This window comes from Macaca fascicularis, chromosome 12 (assembly GCF_037993035.2).
Source record: "Macaca fascicularis isolate 582-1 chromosome 12, T2T-MFA8v1.1".
Taxonomy (NCBI): Eukaryota; Metazoa; Chordata; class Mammalia; order Primates; family Cercopithecidae; genus Macaca; species Macaca fascicularis.
The window spans coordinates 123,303,096-123,321,270 of record NC_088386.1 but is presented as its reverse complement, the minus strand read 5'-3'; the positions used below and the strand labels follow the sequence as shown (position 1 = coordinate 123,321,270).

General features: G+C 41.1%; 1 protein-coding gene and 1 long non-coding RNA gene across 2 annotated transcripts; one reads left to right on the top strand and one right to left on the bottom strand.

The window, feature by feature from the left end:
* The first annotated feature begins 592 nt into the window (after positions 1-592).
* TM4SF20 (transmembrane 4 L six family member 20) lies at positions 593-16,621 on the top strand. Its single transcript, XM_005574487.4, has 4 exons — positions 593-816; positions 8,966-9,031; positions 13,813-13,964; positions 16,333-16,621. The coding sequence occupies exons 1-4, from the start codon at positions 634-636 to the stop codon at positions 16,619-16,621; spliced, it is 690 nt and encodes a 229-aa protein (XP_005574544.3). The 5' UTR covers positions 593-633.
* Positions 7,411-17,877, bottom strand: LOC135966626 (uncharacterized). The gene is made up of 2 exons (XR_010580109.2): positions 16,308-17,877; positions 7,411-9,012 (listed from the first exon to the last, which is right to left on the bottom strand). It is a non-coding gene; the product is annotated as an uncharacterized lncRNA (long non-coding RNA).
* Positions 17,878-18,175: the final 298 nt, after the last annotated feature.

Here is an 18,175-nt window from a genome sequence, read left to right as displayed (position 1 = left end):
ATACAATAACCTCCTCATCCAATCTCTCTCCTATTGCTATCTTTCAGTCTGGTAGCATTAGCCAAAACTCTCACATGTCTTAGGTGGGCTATCTCCAGATGGATTAGTCTGCAACACGGAAATAATATGACATAAACATTTTATTTTGTGTATGTGAGCATACAGCTTGAAATAAACTCTAATATTTGCAGCAGAAAAAATACTTTTCCCCGCATCTCATATGTGTTCATTTTCTTGTTGAATAATTTCAAAGAAAGAAACTTCCATAGCTGGTAATAATATCAATAGGACAGGAAAATATAGTTTAGCTGGATATTTCTGTTTTTACTTTTTAGAAGCCATACTAATAAAGGAGTATATTAAAGGAGCTTATCGTAAGCCTATCTTCTTGCATAAATTTATCTCATAGATTTTTTTTCTGCTTTCCTTCCTTCACCCCATCATAATATAGAATTATTTTCTCATTTCCCATCATAGTCGTCATAATGTCCTACCCTATTGGACTCTGAACTACTTTCCACTATTCATTTTTTATTAGCGTTAAATTTTAACCAGAATATTGGGATAAAAGGCAACACAGTACCATGCAAGCATAGCCACCTTGACAACGTTTCTAACTGAGCCGGGGTGACCATGACCTGCTGCGAGGGATGGACATCCTGCAATGGATTCAGCCTGCTGGTTCTACTGCTGTTAGGAGTAGTTCTCAATGCGATACCTCTAATTGTCAGCTTAATTGAGGAAGACCGATCTTCTCAAAACCCCATCTCTTGCTTTGAGTGGTGGTTCCCAGGAATTATAGGAGCAGGTCTGATGGTGAGTAACAGTCATATGAGTTGATGTGAAGAAGGGCCTGCCTATTTCACCACAATCCTAAAAGCTATCTTTCAGTCTTACGGTTAACTACGTCTTGGCTTATGATACAATTTGGAGCAGTGGTATGGCATTAATTTATTTGGTCATCAGTGAAGAATGGTAATTTAAATAAAGTACACTATGTGGTATAGGATAGAGAGCTGGGCAAAAAAATAAACAAATTGATAGAAGTTGGCTGGGTTATTATCTCTCACATTTCTGCACAGGTAGGGCTGCTCTTCCAAGCTTTATGGTTAGAATTAGGGACTTTCTGAATTAGTTCCTTCAACTTTCCATTGCTCCATACCAGTCTCTAAGTATTCACAGAAAGTGCAATAGGAGCAAGAGGTTGCTTAATAGGAATGAGTAGAAACATTCCCATGTATGATGACTGGCCTGGATGATGGTAATTACGAGCCATGAATGTTGCATTGCCTGTACCTGAAGGGAGTTGGGCTAAGAGATATGGACTTAAAATCCTGGGTCTCTGGTCTCAAGGACTTTTTGACTCAGCTGTTACATAGATCCTAGGACATGGAGCTTGTTGAATAGTTTGATGATTGTTACTAGGTCTACCTTTGTTGAAATCTGCAGCAGAGCAGTGCAGTCTGGAACTCCTGAATGTAACTGGCATGAGTCACCTGAGGCACTTGCAATAGTTAGATTTACGGATTTTCTCCTGAGAATTCTGGTGCAGTAGGCCTGGGTAGGACCCATTTGTATAGGCAAAGCTGCTTTCAAATCTGGCAGAATACCTCAGCTATGCTTCTGCCTCCAATATATATCACTGCAAGCAAATCATTTATCCTATGGTTTTGTTTCTATATGTGTAAAATGGGGATGTGGATGTTGAAGTTGATAATTCAGCATCCAAGAGGTGTGTTTTTGTTTGTTATGTCACTATGGGGTTTAGTTAGTGCCAGATAAATGAACGTGTGTGTGTGTGTGTAAGACAGAGAGAGAGAGAGAGAGAGAGAGAGAGAGAGAGAGAGAGAGAGAGAGAGCAAGCTGTAAGGACTGACATTATCAGTGTTTTAGAGATAATAAAACACGGAGGTGATTTTAGTTTAACTTTTTTTTAACTTTTAAGTTCAGAGGTACATGTGCAGGTTTGTTACCTAGGTAAACGTGTGTCTTGGGGGTTTGTTGTACAGATTATTTCATCACCCAGGTATTAAGCCTACTACCCATTGTTTATTTTGCCTGATCCTCTCCCTCCTCCCACCCTCCACCCTCCACCCTCCACCCTCCACCAGGTCTCAGTGTGTGTTGTTCCCTTTTATGTGCTCATGTGTTCTCATCATTTACCTCCCACTTATGAGTGAGAACATGCGGTTTTTGGTTTTCTGTTCATGCATTAGTTTGTTAAGGATAATGGCCTCCAGCTCCATCCACGTCCCTGCAGAGGACATGATCTCATTCCTTTTTTTGTGGCTGTGGAGGTGATTTTTTAAAAAAATTCAGAACATAGTTTTCTACTTGAATCACTGATTCTTAATTATGATCAGTTACTGCTGCTGGTCTTATCCTCAGATTTACAAAAACCCTCTTCCTTTACCATCACAAGGAATCTGTTCCTCTGCTTTAGGTAGAAAGATCTAATTAAAGCAAAAGCTTTTGGAAAGTTTTGGGCTATTTCTTCACACTGCCATGAATGCTCTCTTCCAGGCTGAGAGACAGAAAACACATTGCAACTCAACAGCGTGAAGCAACCATACATCCTTGTGTCTGTTTTCTCCCCTGTAGAAGGCGTCTCTCTATTTGAGTAGTAGAAGCCTCTTTTGCATTTGCTTACACCAGAAGCCAGGAGCAGCTGGCTGAGCATAACTTAACGATAGCAATTTCCATGAAGCTCCTCAAAGTTCCCGAGTTAAGACAATCCACTTAGAATAACTCATGCAGCATTAGATATAAATTAGCTCTGCCACAAATCCCATGAGATTAAAAAAAAAAAAAGTATTAGCATTAAAGGAGTCTGAGGTGGTGATGACACATACCTACATCTCCTGTATTCTTCATTTTAGGATGGTGGCGGGTGTGGCAGGGAGAGAAGAGACAGAGAAAAACAGACAGAAGGACATAAGTCATTTATTGGCCATCTGCCAAGGGCCATCTACTGGGTTCATTCATTACCTTGTTATCTCATTTAGTCTCTATAATAATGTGTGTGTTTATTATCACTTGTATTTTACAGGCCAGCACACAGAAAGTTAGGAATGTTAACAAGGTCACCTAATGGATGTGACACCCAGTTCCAGATACATCTGACGTCAAAACTGTTTTTCCACCAGTGCTAGTACCATAGTCCTCAACACCTGTCTCAGGGCAGCCAGAGGTGAAAGACATAATCTATAAATTAATCCATAAAGTTAAGTGACCAGGAAACTGAATCACAGAAAGATTACAGAAACTTGTGGAACAGTTTCAGAGAATCTGAACTTCCTTGTTCTACAGCTAACTTTACTTTATCACCCTCAGCAAGTATTATCGAAGATATCCACATCAGACTATCTCTATTATTCAGTAGTATAGAATGTCATTAAAGCATCAGACAACTCTTTGAAAAGTCCAATATGAACTTTATAGACAGAGGCTAAGCCCACAGGCAAACAGGTGGGTGGTAAAAAGGGTTCAGACTACACGTATATTTTCATGATCCTCAGATGGATACAGAATGTGGAACAAAGTCTTTTTCAAAGGGACTTATTAATATGTCCTTTACAACATCCATGAAAATACCCACTAGTTCAAAATATTGAGCTTTCAATATACTTGTAACCACACAAAAAAGTTATTAGAGAAGAAATCACTGCCCGTGATAAGCACTTTGGTCATAGTTCTTGAAATCTTTCCAAGATTACTGTAGTGTTTCAAATTAGTATTGTTACCAAAAATGGGATTTTGCAGGAAGTAGATAATTATACAAACTATGGAATTCATTATTGATTACATCATGAAATATATTCATTTTATGGCTTCATGACTTACTTAAAACGGAGGTGAACTTTTCATCTTCTAAAACCATGACTAAGTAAAAATGTGATGTACTTAACTTTAAATGGAAAAACCGATACAAATGTTATTTGTTTGAGTATTTTTAAAAAGACCTCAAAATGTTTCCTTGAAAACATATAAACAGAAAGGCCATTTTATTTTATATAAGGTTAATTGTGAGCCTGATCTTAATCATGCTTATTCATTGAGTTCACTTATTAGATAAGAGCAACTCATCAAAGTCAGTTATTGAAGTCTTAATAGAGAACAAATTGTTGAAAGTTGGCTGGGCGCAGTTGCTCATGTCTGTAATCCCAGCACTTTGGGAGGCTGAGGTGGGCAGATCACGAGGTCAGGAGACCAAGATCATCCTGGCTAACACGGTGAAACCCCATCTCTACTAAAAATACAAAAAATTGGCCAGGCGTGGTGGTGGGCACCTGTAGTCCCAGCTACTCGGGAGGCTGAGGCAGGGGAATGGCATGAACCCGGGAGGCGGAGCGTGCGGTGAGCTGAGATCATGCCACTGCACTCCAGCCTGGGCAACAGAGCGAGACTCCATCTCAAAAAAAAAAAAAAAAAAAAATTGTTGAAAGTTAAACAGATGAGATTTTATGCATGACAAACATTTGTAAAATATACTTTTGTGGGGTTTTTTTTTTTTTTGGGTCATTGTTTTTGAGACAAGGTCATGCTCTGTCACCCAGGCTAGAATGCAGTGCTGTGAGCACAGCTCACTGCATCCTCAACCTCCTGGGATTAAGTGATCCTCCCCCTTCAGCCTCCTAAGTAGCTGGGACTATAGGCATGCACCATGATGCCCAGCTTATCTTAAAAACCTTTTTTGGCCAGGTGTGGTGGCTTATGCCTGTAATCTCAGCACCTTGAGACACTGAGGTGGATCACCTGAGGTCAGGAGTTCGAGACCAGCCTGGCCAACATAGAGAAACCCGTTTCTACCAAAAAATACAAAAATTAGCCGGGCATGGTGGTGCATGCCTCTAATCCCAGCTACTCGGGAAGCTGAGGCAGGAGAATCACTTGAACCCGGAGGTGGAAGTTGCAGAGAGCCAAGATTGTGCCACTGCATTCCAGTCTAGGTGACAGAGTGAGACTCTGTCCCAATTTTTTTTTTTTGTTTTTTTTTTGGAGATAGGGTCTCACTATATTGCCCAGGTTGGGGTCACACTCCTGGGTTCAAGCAATCCTTCTGTCTTGGCCTCCCAAAGTGCCAGAATTACAGGCATGAGCCACCATGACTGGCTGCAAAATATAGTTTTGATATTTGTAATGAGCTATGACTTTGTGTGTTACTCTCATGTTCAATTTTTTAGAGGACCCCCAAAAGTCTGAATTTCATCACAGAATTTTTAATGGTCTGAAGTTTTTTTGTACTTCATTTGTAAAATGATATAACTTCTAAAACTAAATACAATTACGGGTTTCTGTAAGAAAAAATGGACAATATTACTTTTCTTTTTAAAAACAAAAGACTAGCAAGACATTTAATTTTATAAAAACTCAGGCATTCAAAATATGCTTAGGAAATGTGAAAGCGTGTTCTCATGATTATTCATTTTGGCAGGAAATTATCTGGAAAATTTATATATAATTCAGACATACACACACACCATTCACAGTTTTAGCGTCTGTCCTCTGAAGAGCCCCCTCCAATTTCCATAGCTCTGAATGGGAAAGCAGCTGAAACCACAGTGAGTTGTCAAATTACCAGTAACAGCATTACAAAGATGTGTTAACACGCCTTGAAGTCAGTGGGGTGGTGACTAATACACTGTAAGTAATTGTCCCTTTACAAAATCCCTTTGTAAGCGAATCATGAAAGTAAATATTTAGCAACTCTCAAATAAACTTATCTTCATGAAAGTTAGCAGAGTTCAGTTTGCATCAACAAGGAAAACAGAACAATTTATCCATTTAAGTTGCAATGTCAATCCACATTTTTTTTTTTTTTTTTTTTTTTTAGACAGGGTCTCTCTTTGTCATCCTAGGCTGGAGTACACTGGCACTTTCTTTTGAAAGAATCATTATTTTTCTCAATCTGTGGCTGGCAAACTGTAAATATTCATTGACTATTTTAGGTTTACAAACCAGCCTCTTCCACACAATTTTTTTTTTTGTTTTTGAGACGGAGTCTTGCTCTGTCACCAGGCTGGAGTGCAGTGGTGCGATCTTGGCTCACTGCAACCTCTGTCTCCCGGGTTGAAGTGATTCCTCTGCCTCAGGCTCCCCGATAGCTGGGACTACAAGCACGTACCACCAAGCCCGGCTAATTTTTTGTATTTTAGTAGAGACAGGGTTTCACGATGTTGGCCAGGATGGTCTCGATCTCCCGACCTCGTGATACGCCTACCTTGGCCTCCCAAAGTGCTGGGATTACAGGCATGAGCCACTGCGCCTGGCCTCTTCCACACAATTTAACTCTACTGTTGGAGCACAAAAGTAGCCATAGACAGTATGTAAATAAATGGATGTGATTGTGTTCCAATAAAACTTTATTTACAAGAAAGAGGTGGTGGGCCATAGTTTGCCAATTCCTGTTATAAATGATTTGTCCTGTAAGCTCAAAAGGCAGTATAGCTTATGTGTACAATAAAAGATGTTTAGTGCATGAATACTGACACCTATTTGGGAGCTAGAATTTCTTTTCCCTTTTCTTCCGGGCTTTCAGCTATGTTCCAAGGTGGCTGGGCAGCCATATACACATGTGGCCTCTAAATAAGAAGTGTGGTGGTGTTCAAGGCAATGTGTAAGCAAGCTTGATAACAACACAAAGTGACATGGAGGCAATACATCATCAGATGGAGAGAGGTTTGTTAGGAAAGCTGCCTTGTAAAGAGGCATAAACTTTAAACCTGTGCTGAAAGAAGAAAGGCGGATATGGCCTTGAATAAATGAATCAGAGAGGGAGTAACTGGAAGGACAATGAGATGAGCAAGGGTGAAGGCAGCAGGGAAGATGAGAATGAACAAACTCTAGGTAGGAATAGGGGAGAATGGTAAGACTTGAGTCAGTGTGGAATAGGGATTGAGAGACCCGGCTGAGTACAGAGGCTCACCTGTAATCTCAACACTTTAGGAGGCCAAGGCAATCACTTGAGCCCAGGAGTTCGAGACCAGCCTGGGCAACATGGCAAAACCCCCATCTCTACAAAAAATGCCCCTCAAAATAAATTAAAAATAATGGGGCATGATGGCATGCACTTGTAGTCCCAACAACTCGGGAGGGTGAGGTAGGAGGATCTCTTGAGCCCTGGATGCTGAGGCTGCAGTGAACCGTGATCATGCCATTGCACTTCAGCCTGGGTGACAGAGTGAGACCCTGTCTCAAAAAAACAAAACAAAAAACCGTCTGGGCTCTGCACCCCAAATGACTAGGTTTTTTTTGTTGTTGTTTTGAGACGGAGTCTCGCTGTCACCAGGTTGGAGTGCAATGGCGTGATCTTAGCTAACTGCAACCTCTGTCTCCCAGGTTCAAGTGATTCTCCTGCCTCAGCCTCCTGAGCAGCTGGGGCTACAGGTGTGCACCACCACGCCCAGCTAATTTTTGTATTTTTAGTAGAGACGGGGTTTTCTCATGTTGGCCAGGATGGTCTCAATCTCCTGACCTCGTGATCCACCCACCTTGGCCTCCTGAAGTGCTGGGATTACAGACGTGAGCCACCGCGCCCGGCCAAATGACTAGTTTTGAATCCCAACCCTTCTACTAAGAAAATAGAAGGACAATTTGAGTCATTTGTCTAAGAAAGACAAATTACTCAAACTTTCTATGCCTCAGTCTTCTCATTGGTAAAATGGGAATAATAATAGCACCTACCTGATAGGATTATTATGAGGATGGAATAAACTAAGGCATGTAAAGTGCCTGTAACAGTGCCTGGCATGTAGTCAGAGCTCGGGAAAATGTTAGAGAACGGGAGTAGAAGGAGAGAGGAAAACCACTCAAGGGCAGCTGTGCTGAGATGGCAGAAAACCGATGCCTAAAATTTCTCAAGTGGAAGGAAATAATTTACATTCCACCCTTCAATGATACAAAACTCCTTCCAGTAAGAATTTCTAGTCATAGCTGCTGCCTAGATCTTACTAAAAATTGAAACCCAAGTCCTGAGAATATGGTGTTCTTTCTTACAGCTTTCCTTGGCAACATGTATTTCCCTGAAGACAGAATGCGATCTAGATTTCTGAGCATCAATGTATAAAGTGAGATCATTACATATCATGGATATAGGAAGAGAAAGGAGAACGTGGAACCACAAATAATTCTCAAATATAAGTTTGGGGAAACCAGCAAGATAGCTGGGATCCTGGGAAAAGAAAGGCTAGTGGGAGTGGGTGGTGACAGAATGATTTGTTCCCAACTGCCAGGCAAACAAAACCATCAACTTCTTTTCTGCAGGTTTGCCAGAATAATTCATACAATTTCTGGAAAATTGGGCCAGGTATGATGGCTCACCTCTTTAGTCCAAGCCCTTTAGGGGCACAAGGCAGGAAGTTTTCTTGAGGCCAGGAGTTCAGGACCAGTCTGGGCAACAGAGTGAGATCTTGCCTCTACAAAAATATTTTAAAAATTAGCCAGGTGTGGTGGCCTATACCTGTGGTTCTAGCTACTCAGGAGGCTAAGGCAGGAGGATTATTTGAGCCCAGGAGTTTAAGGCTACAGTGAGCTATGCTCGTATCACTGCACTCCAGCCTGGGTAACAGAATGAGGCCCCTACTCTTTAAACAAACAAACAACTAACAGAGTTTGGATGATGCAGACAATTCTTTCAGAAACATTTCTTCCAAAAATAATATGTAAATAAGTCATCCTAATCTATTCAAAATCTAGTTCTCTGCAGATGACTCAGAGTGAACTAAGAATGTAGATAGAAGACTTCAAAACTGCTGTCTTGAATTCCCCCGTTCCCGCCACCACTTTTAATCTTTCTGGTTGAAACTGGGATGACAAGGTTCACAAAACCACGGATATTGCCAAATTCCCTTTTTGTTCTTTGAGGCTTGATTTCCCACAACCGGTGGTAAATGGAAGGTGAAGATTACTATTTTTTCTTCTGATGAGAAGTAATAATACTCATCTTTCCTGTTGATGTCATTTCCAGGCCATTCCAGCAACAACAATGTCCTTGACAGCAAGGAAAAGAGAATGCTGCAACAACAGAACTGGAGTAAGTATGGAGCAGTCGGCATGGAGGCAGAAGTGCATAAACACTTACTGCTATCTAAGCAAACCCACACTGAGTCACTTATGTCTATCGAATCACAGTGGGGCTCCGTTGACAGAACCACAGCCTTAGAAACATGCTATTTTTATTTATTTATTTAGAGACAGGGTCTCGTTCTGTTGCCGAGACTGGAGTGCAGTGGTGTAATCTCGGTTCACTGCAACCTCTGCCTCCCGGGATCAAGCAATTCTCCTGCCTCAGCCTCCTGAATAGCTGGGACTATGAGTGCGCACCACCACGCCCCAGCTAATTTTTGTATTTTTAGTAGAGATGGGGTTTCAACATGTTGGTCAGGCTGGTCTCAAACTCCTGACCTCAAGGGATCTGCCCACCTCAGCCTACCAAAGTGTTGGGATTACAGGTCTGAGCCACTGCGCCTGGCCAAAACATGCTATTTAGGATGATTATATAGAAATAGAAAAAGTGAGAAGGGTTTTTTTTGTCCCACAAACAGTTAGAGTCGGCCTTCTGCCCCTTCCTCAGTCTTTGGTGGATTGTCCTTTCCTCAGTCTAAAGGTTTTCAAAGAAAGGAGATTTATAAGTCACACCCACATCTGCAATCAGTTTCATAATACTCAGGTGTGATATTTTTGTGGCGTATATAAAATACTCAGGGGAAATGGACTCAGTTCTCTCATGCAATGACAGACTGGTTTGCTGGGATTAGAATGACAACTGCCCTTATCCAGTTCAATCAAAGGAGCTGCCAGGTTTTTCCCCCCAAAACATTTAATACCTACCCACTATGTATAAAGTCGTAATGAAGTTAAAAGTAAATTAAGATTCATTAACCTGAGTGTCACTCTGCTCAGAACACCTTCAGATATGCTCTCACAAAACCCTTAAGTAGGAAAAAGTAAGATGTGTGTTTTATTCATGAAGGAACGGATGCTCAGAGAAAGTAAATAATTTGCCAGTGTAGCACACTAGTAAGTGGATTTTTATCCAAAACCACTGGAGCACCCCACAATTCACAATCTTTATGCCCTGAACATGGCTATCAAGCAACATAAGGGCTCTCATAGTTCCCTGTGGAAGAGGTAGATTGAAAGCAAGCAGTCACAGTAAATCTGCTTGGCCGAGCTTGAGCTTTCAAAGCAATGGTTCTCAGATGGATGGGAACATTAGGCCGGGCACGGTGGCTCACAGCACTTTGGGAGGCTGAGGTGGGAGGATCACTTGCGGTCAGGAATTCGAGACCAGCCTGGCCAACGTGGTGAAACCCCCGTCTCTACTATAAATACAAAAATTAGCTGGGCGTGGCAGCCCATGCCTGTAATCCCAGATACTCAGGAGGCTGACGCAGGAGAATCGCTTGAACCCAGGAGGCAAAGGTTGCAGTGAGCCAAGATCGCACCATTGCACTTCAGCCTGGGCAATAGATGAGTAAGACTCTGTTAGAATCATCTCAAGAGATTTAAAAAATACCAATGCCTGGGTGGCCCCCAGAGATTCTGCATCAGTATTTTTCAAAAGCACTCAAGATAATTCGGCCAGGCGTTAGAACCACTGCTTAAAAAAAAAAAAGCCAGATATTTCTATCCATAATGGAAGATTCATATTTTAAAAAATTACCCTTTTTTTCTGACATTTGATATTTACCTAGGATTACAATAATTATGCTAATTAGTTCGTCTATTTTTGTTCTGAATACATTTTAGGTATTCAATAAACACTAATTTTCAGTTTCCCTTCCCTGTCACTTTTCTTTGTAAATGATAACAATTTGGAATTTGACTTTGTATCTTTTCTATATGGTGCTCACAACATTCTCGACATCCTGAGACATTTCTGAATTCCTGAAATCAAAAATATCAAAACACTTACATAGGCTTTTCCTATGGGTGTATCCTCTAAGAACTGGTGTTTAAGTCGTACCTGGTGTCTTTGAAGCCTAGATAAGACCAAAACATGAGACGAGTGGCAAAGGCTACATCTTGGGAGGAAGGGAAAGGGTTGACCAAGGCTTGTCCCCTGTTTTAACTGTTCCTTGCTTCTTCCCTTTTTCCAGTTCTTAATTTTGCTTCTGAATACAAAATGGTTTTGCTGAATCATTTAAGTGAATCCCCTTTAGGGGAAATACAGATGCCTGGAATCACTTTCTAAAGCCAGGCCTTTTGTCAAGTGATGAGAACTCAAAGATAATACGACCAGGCGCGGTGGCTCACGCCTGTAATCCCAGCACTTTGGGTGGCTGAGGTGGGCAGATCACTTGAGGTCAGGAGTTTGAAACCAGCCTGGCCAACATGGTGAAACTGTGTCTCTACTAAAAATATAAAAAAATAAAAATAAAAATAATAATTAGCCAGGTGTGGTGGTGGGCACCTGCCCAGCTACTTGGGAGGCTGAGGCAGGAGAATTTCTTGAACCCGGGAGGCAGAGGTTACAGTGAGCCCAGATAGCGCCACTGCACTCTAGCCTGGGAAACAAAGAAAGGCTCCGTCTCAAAAAAAAATTATATATAATATATATATAATTATGTATATATAATATATAATTATGTATAATGTATATAGTTATATGGAAATGTATTATATATATAATTATATATTATTTATATAATATATATTTATATAACATATTTGCTTATTATAATATATTTATATTATATATATTTATTTATATATAATTATATATTATATATATAAAATAGATGGCTAAAAATAAACATCAGGCACTTCTTGATGAGTAAATTTAAGTAACTGCACAAGTCACAGTAGCATGGAAGAATCAGGATTTGAAGTAGACTTGAAATCCATCATTGTGAACGTTTGGCTGCAAGAAGTATAGTGATTAAAGTGCTTCCCAGCTGTGAGAGCCTGACAAGTTTCGTCCATCTCCATGATACACAATTTTCTCATCCATAAAATGGAAATAATAATAGTATCTATCTCTTGGGGTTATGAAAAGAATTAAATAATATATGTAAAGTACAACATCCCTCAACACAACTCTATAGGTAGTCGCCTTATTCTGCACTCATAAAAGGCAGGTCTCAAGAATACAACACACAAATCCTGTGGGGGGTTGCATTATTCCCGCAAAGGAAAAGGAAAAGCATTCCCTCACTTCATTTCTGCTGATTTTGAAATCATCATCAGTGACTAACAACTTCACTGAAACAATACAAAAGTTTCCTTTTTTTTTTTTTTTTTCTTTTAGAGATGGGGTCTCAATATGTTGTCCAGGCTGGTCTTGAAGTCCTGGGCTCCAGCGATCTGCCCCCCTTGGCCTCCCAAAGTGCTGGGATTACAGGCACGAGCCACCGTGCCTGGCCTAAGAGCTTATTTTTTGAAAAACAAACGCTAACTTTCATTCCATTTCCTATGCCAAATTCCCTGCCTTCTTCTGTTCTCATGACTGACTCATGAAATAAAGATGTGTACGATCTTTGTAACACAGTGGTTCTCAACCGGCGGGTTATTTTACCCACCCACCTCCACCCCAAGAGGATATTTGGCAATGTCTGGAGACAATTTTGGTTGTCAGAACTGGGCTGGAGGTGGCAGGGGTGTGTGTGGGGGGGTGATATTGGCATCTATGAGGTAGAAAGCAGGGATGCTGCTAAATATACTATACTGCACAGGAAAGGCCCCACAGCAAAGTGTGCAAATGTCACTGGTGCTGAGGTTGGGAAGTCCTGTTCTAACTCTATGCTGATGACTGATCACTGCAGGATGCTGGCCACTGGCCACTTAAAGCATCAGGGTCAAATTCACTTAAAGCATCAGGGCGAAACACTTGGGAGCCAAGAGACCAGGCATGAAGATAAAGGTAGTTAAGATCCAGTCAAGGCCGGGCGCGGTGGCTCAAGCCTGTAATCCCAGCACTTTGGGAGGCTGAGACTGGCGGATCACAAGGTCAGCAGATCGAGACCATCCTGGCTAACACAGTGAAACCCCGTCTCTACTAAAAAATACAAAAAACTAGCCAGGCGAGGTGGTGGGCGCCTGTAGTCCCAGCTACTCAGGAGGCTGAGGCAGGAGAATGGCGTGAACCCGGGAGGCGGAGCTTGCAGTGAGCTGAGATCCGGCCACTGCACTCCAGCCCGGGCGACAGAGCGAGACTCCTTCTCAAAAAAAAAAAAAAAAAAAAAAGATCCAGTCAAGATTCTATGAAGTAGGAAGTACACAAAACAGGGAGGAACTAAATCTCAGTGATCAGAAGAAACAGATGAGGCTCAGGAACATGAAAGTTGAGATTTTTCAGAGACAGTGACAAGCCAAAGCATGTTTTTTTGTTTTTTGTTTTTGACAGAGTCTTGTTCTGTCACCCACCCAGAGTGGAGTGCAATGGTGCAATCTCAGATCACTGCCTCCCAGGTTCAAGCGATTCTCCTGCCTCAGCCTCCCAAGCAGCTGGGCACCCACCACTAAGCCCGGCTAATTTTTTGTATTTTTAGTAGAGAGGGGGTTTTGCCATATTGGCCAAGTTGGTCTTGAACTCCTGACCTCAGGGGATCCACCCACCTTGGCCTCCCAAAATGTTGGGATTACAGGCATGAGCCACCACGGCCGGCCCCAACCATCTTTTAGAGAGTGTAATCAAATAGCAGAGACTTTGCCCTCTGCCTTCTTGTATCATTCACACCTAATCAAACTGTGATCTTAAGATCCAGGATTTTAGGGTGACTGGATTAAAAAAAGACTGCATATGCTCCTGAAACTTGAAACAGATCAGGAACATGTAATAATGTGTGCAAATGGCTCTATTTTATTTTTCAGATGTTTCTTTCATCACTTTTCAGTGTAATCACAGTCATTGGTGCTCTGTATTGCATGCTGATATCCATCCAGGCTCTCTTAGAAGGTCCCCTCATGTGTAATTCTCAAGGCAACAGTACTGCCAATTGTGAATTTTCATTGAAAAACATCAGGTAAGTAAGTTGATTTTCACAGGCTTACTGTCTTGCACAGTTGAACTAGTTGGCTTAGACTAATGCAGTACTTGTATGCCATGCTTTTATTTGATGCAACTGCTGGCAGAGACTCTTAGGAATTTAGTACATTAACGCCAGTTAGCACAACCCCACATAAAAATGGAGGAATCCTTAGATTTACAATGCTCTAAAAGGACTTTTAGATATTGTCTAAAAGGACTAGCCGATCTCAAATGGCTTATGCTTCTCTTTCAAAAATCTACAGTTACATATGTGTATGTATATTAAAAAATTATGCAAATATACACCAGAAACTTAACTTTCATCCATGGAGAATGGAAATAGGGGACTCCCTCGGACAGTGAAGAGAACATTTACTTTCTACACTTCTGAATTAAATTTGTAAACCATGAGCAAATATTACATTTACAATATTAAAAACTTAATAAAAACACAATAAATAAAATGCAGAGCCTTGCCTGTAGGCCTAAATGGAACAGAGCAACCAATGGATTCATACAGACATATTATAAATATACTGTATGCATGGGAATGAATCAAAAATTTGTTTGTAATAACAAACAATACTGGAGAGTTACATGTACTTAATAAGTGGCTCATTTTAGTCTTTTGAGATCACTCTGTGACTGAATCTAGACACAATTTGTAAAAACTGGAAGAAAAAAACTAATCCATTAGCTATCTGTATAGGCTGCTCAGTTTAGCAAATAACCAGAATTTACTTTTGTAGTTACGTGAAAAAAATTGTTTTTTCTTCTCCTTTTCCCTTACCTTGCTACATTACAAAAGAAAAGCCCCTCAAATTTTGTGTAGCATATTTGTTTTGAATCAAAACCCAAGGAAGGCCAGGCACAGTGGCTCACGCCTATAATCCCAGCACTTTGGGAGGCCAAGGCGGGTGGATCGCTTGAGGTCAGGAGTTTGAGACCAGCCTGGCCAACATGGTGAAACCGCATCACTACTAAAAATACAAAAATTAGCCAGGTGTGGTGGCGCGTGCCTCTACTCCCAGCTACTCAGGAGGCTGAGGCAGGAGAATTGGTGGAACCCAGGAGGCGGAGGTTGCAGTAAGCCGAGATCAAGCCACTGCACTCCAGTTTGGATGACAGAGGGAGACTCTGTCTCAAAAACAAACAAAGCCAAGGAAAGTCTCCTTCCTAATAGACTTGAAGTAAAGGGTTAAAGATTTCTACCACAGATGCTATGCACATTAAATCCCCAAGGAACGACAACAGCCCACAGTGTACCAGGCACCAGGCTGAGCTCTGCAGGTAGCAGCACTCAGATACTTCCAGCCTAGTTGGGGAGATGGGCTAGGCTAGTAAAGTGACAAGAGAGTGATCCTTGGCTTACTACACATTTCACAAAACACTCCCATTTCATGTGCTGAAAATACTGTTGTTTTCCCAGGGTGAATGCCAGTTGCTGGTATCCAGCAATGCAAACTCCCTAAGAACATTCAATTTTACTCTACAACAGACAAAACAAAAACTTATCTTGGGATAGACGTGTTAGGGCTAAAAGTTTCTCATTGTCCATAGCCCTGTTAAGAACAGGCACATATCACTTTAATCAGACACATTTAATCAGTAAAAACTGCACATCTGGTTGAAGAGCGGACGCCAGGTGCCGTTCTGCACTAAGAACTGAGCTCATTTAAAGGGTGGTGGGGGAGGCTCCTTAGTTTTTATATCTAGCAAGTAGAAGAGTACCTGAATAAATAAAATAGGCTGAACCACGAAAAACTGTTGACATTCAACTATTTCTGACATCCCAAAACAGCAATTTCATTCTGTTCAACCTAAGAGATGTACTGCAGAGATGCTTGTTAAATGATGGGCTATATCACAGAAGTTCTGTAACTAGTAGAGTATATGGACACACGGTCAAAAATCCCGATCTGTTATTTCTGGACACAGTATTTCAAAAGTACATTCTGTTTCACTAGTTCTTTTTTTTTTTTTTTTTGAGATGGAGTCTCACTCTGTCGCCCAGGCTGGAGTGCGGTGGCGCGATCTCCACTCACCACAAGCTCCGCCTCCCGGGTTCACGCCATTCTCCTGCCTCAGCCTCCCGTGTGGCTGGGACTACAGGCGGCCGCCACCGCGCCCGGCTAATTTTTTTTTTTTTTTTTGTATTTTTAGTAGAGACGGGGTTTCACCGTGTTAGTCAGGATGGTCTCGATCTCCTGACCTCGTGATCCGCCCGTCTCGGCCTCCCAAAGTGCTGGGATTACAGGTGTGAGCCACTGCGCCCGGCCTCACTAGTTCTTTTATGGGCACAATGCTACATTGCTTTGGTCAGTGATTTTCTGAATACCTGATTTGTATCTTTTGCTTTTCAGTGACATTCGCCCGGAAGACTTCAACTTGCGGTGGTTTTTCAATGACTCTTGTGTGCCTCCCGCTGGCTCCAAAAACCCCACCAGCAATGACATCACGGCCAGCGGCTGGAGAGCATCTAGTCTGCACTTCAATTCTGAAGAAAACCAACACAGGCTCATCCACTTCTCAGTCTTTTTAGGTCTATTGCTTGTGGGAATTCTGGAGGTCCTGTTCGGGCTCAGTCAGGTAGTCATTGGTTTCCTTGGCTGTCTGTGTGGAGTCTCTAAGCGAAGAAGTCAAATTGTGTAGTTTAATGGGAATAAAATGGAAGTATCAGTAGTTTGAATAATTTGAGAAGTACACTTGTTTTCCAAGTCATCTTTGAGATGATTTAAAAAATCAACCTTTCACATAGGAAGCACGTTGTGAAATTATAGAAAGCATAGAAATGCATAACACTCTATATTGGTGGTTGATTTGGGAAAGGTGGAGAGAATTTTCAATTAGTTTTGTATCGTGCTATTCAAATTTTTTACCTCTTCATTGTGTGTAGCGAAAGGAGAAGAGAGGGAGGATGAGAAGGAACGGAAGTCATCCTGAAAATAAAAGTACAGGACCTTTTTTTTTTGAGACAGGGTCTCAAAAAAGGCCGGAGTACAGGGGTACTGTCTCAGCTCACTGCAGCCTCAACTTCCTGGGCTCAGGTGATTCTCCCGCCTCAGCCTCCCTAGTAGCTGGGACTACAGGCACGTGCCACTATGCCAAACTAATTTTTGTATTTTTAGTAGAGATGGGGTGTTGCCATGTTGCCCAGGCTGGTCTCGAACTCCTGGACTCAAGTGATCTGCCTGCCTCAGCCTCCTAAAGTGCTGTGATTACAGGCGTGGGCCATCGCACCCAAAGTACAGGACCTTTTTATTGTATTTCTTTAAAGAATAAATATATAACCTGAATGTAATCAAGTCTTTAGATCTAATTCTCAGCTTGCAGGGAACACTAGGACAAATCCAAAAAGCGGGTCAGTAGGCACAGAATGGCCCCTTTCCAACAAGAAAACGTTATAAAAGTATTTTTGAGGAAACTGTTCTAGATTAAGAGAATAGAGGCATATTTCAGCTAAACACATGTAAACTTTGTCAGAGGTAATTGGGGGGAATATGTAGAAGAATTGGATCAGATGATATTAAGGAATTATTGTTACTTTTGGTAGGTCTGATACTGGTTTTATAGTATAAAGGCTGAGTATCCCTTATCCAAAATGATTAAGATCAGAATGTCTTTTGGCGTTCAAATTTTTTTGGAGTTTGGAATTTTGCCTATAATAATGAGACATCTTGGGGATGGGATGCAAGTCTAACCACAAAATTCATTTATGTCTCATACATACTTTACACACCTGGCCTGAAGGTAATTTCACACAATATTTTAAATAACTTTGTGCATGAAACAAAATTTTGACTGCATTTTTACTTCAACTCATCACATGAGGTCAGGTGTGGAATTTTCCACTTGTGGTGTTATGTTAGTGGCTCAAAAAGTTTTAGATCTCGGAGCATTTTGGATTTTGAATTTTTGGATTAGTGATTCTCAACTTGTATACAGAAATGTCCTCATTTTAAAAAAGTGTATATTTATATGTTTGGTGAGAAAACATGTTTTTAAAATACTTCAATGAAAAGCAACGGGAAGATGTTTACTGTTATATTTAGGTGATAGGTATATGGCAGTTCATTACACTCGTCTATTTTCCTATGTTTACATTTTTCATTAATTAAAAAGCCATACCTAGAAAAGCCCAAGTCTTTCAAAAGCTATTTTCTATATGTGCCAATCTTTAAAAAACAGGGTAACAAGTATATTTAT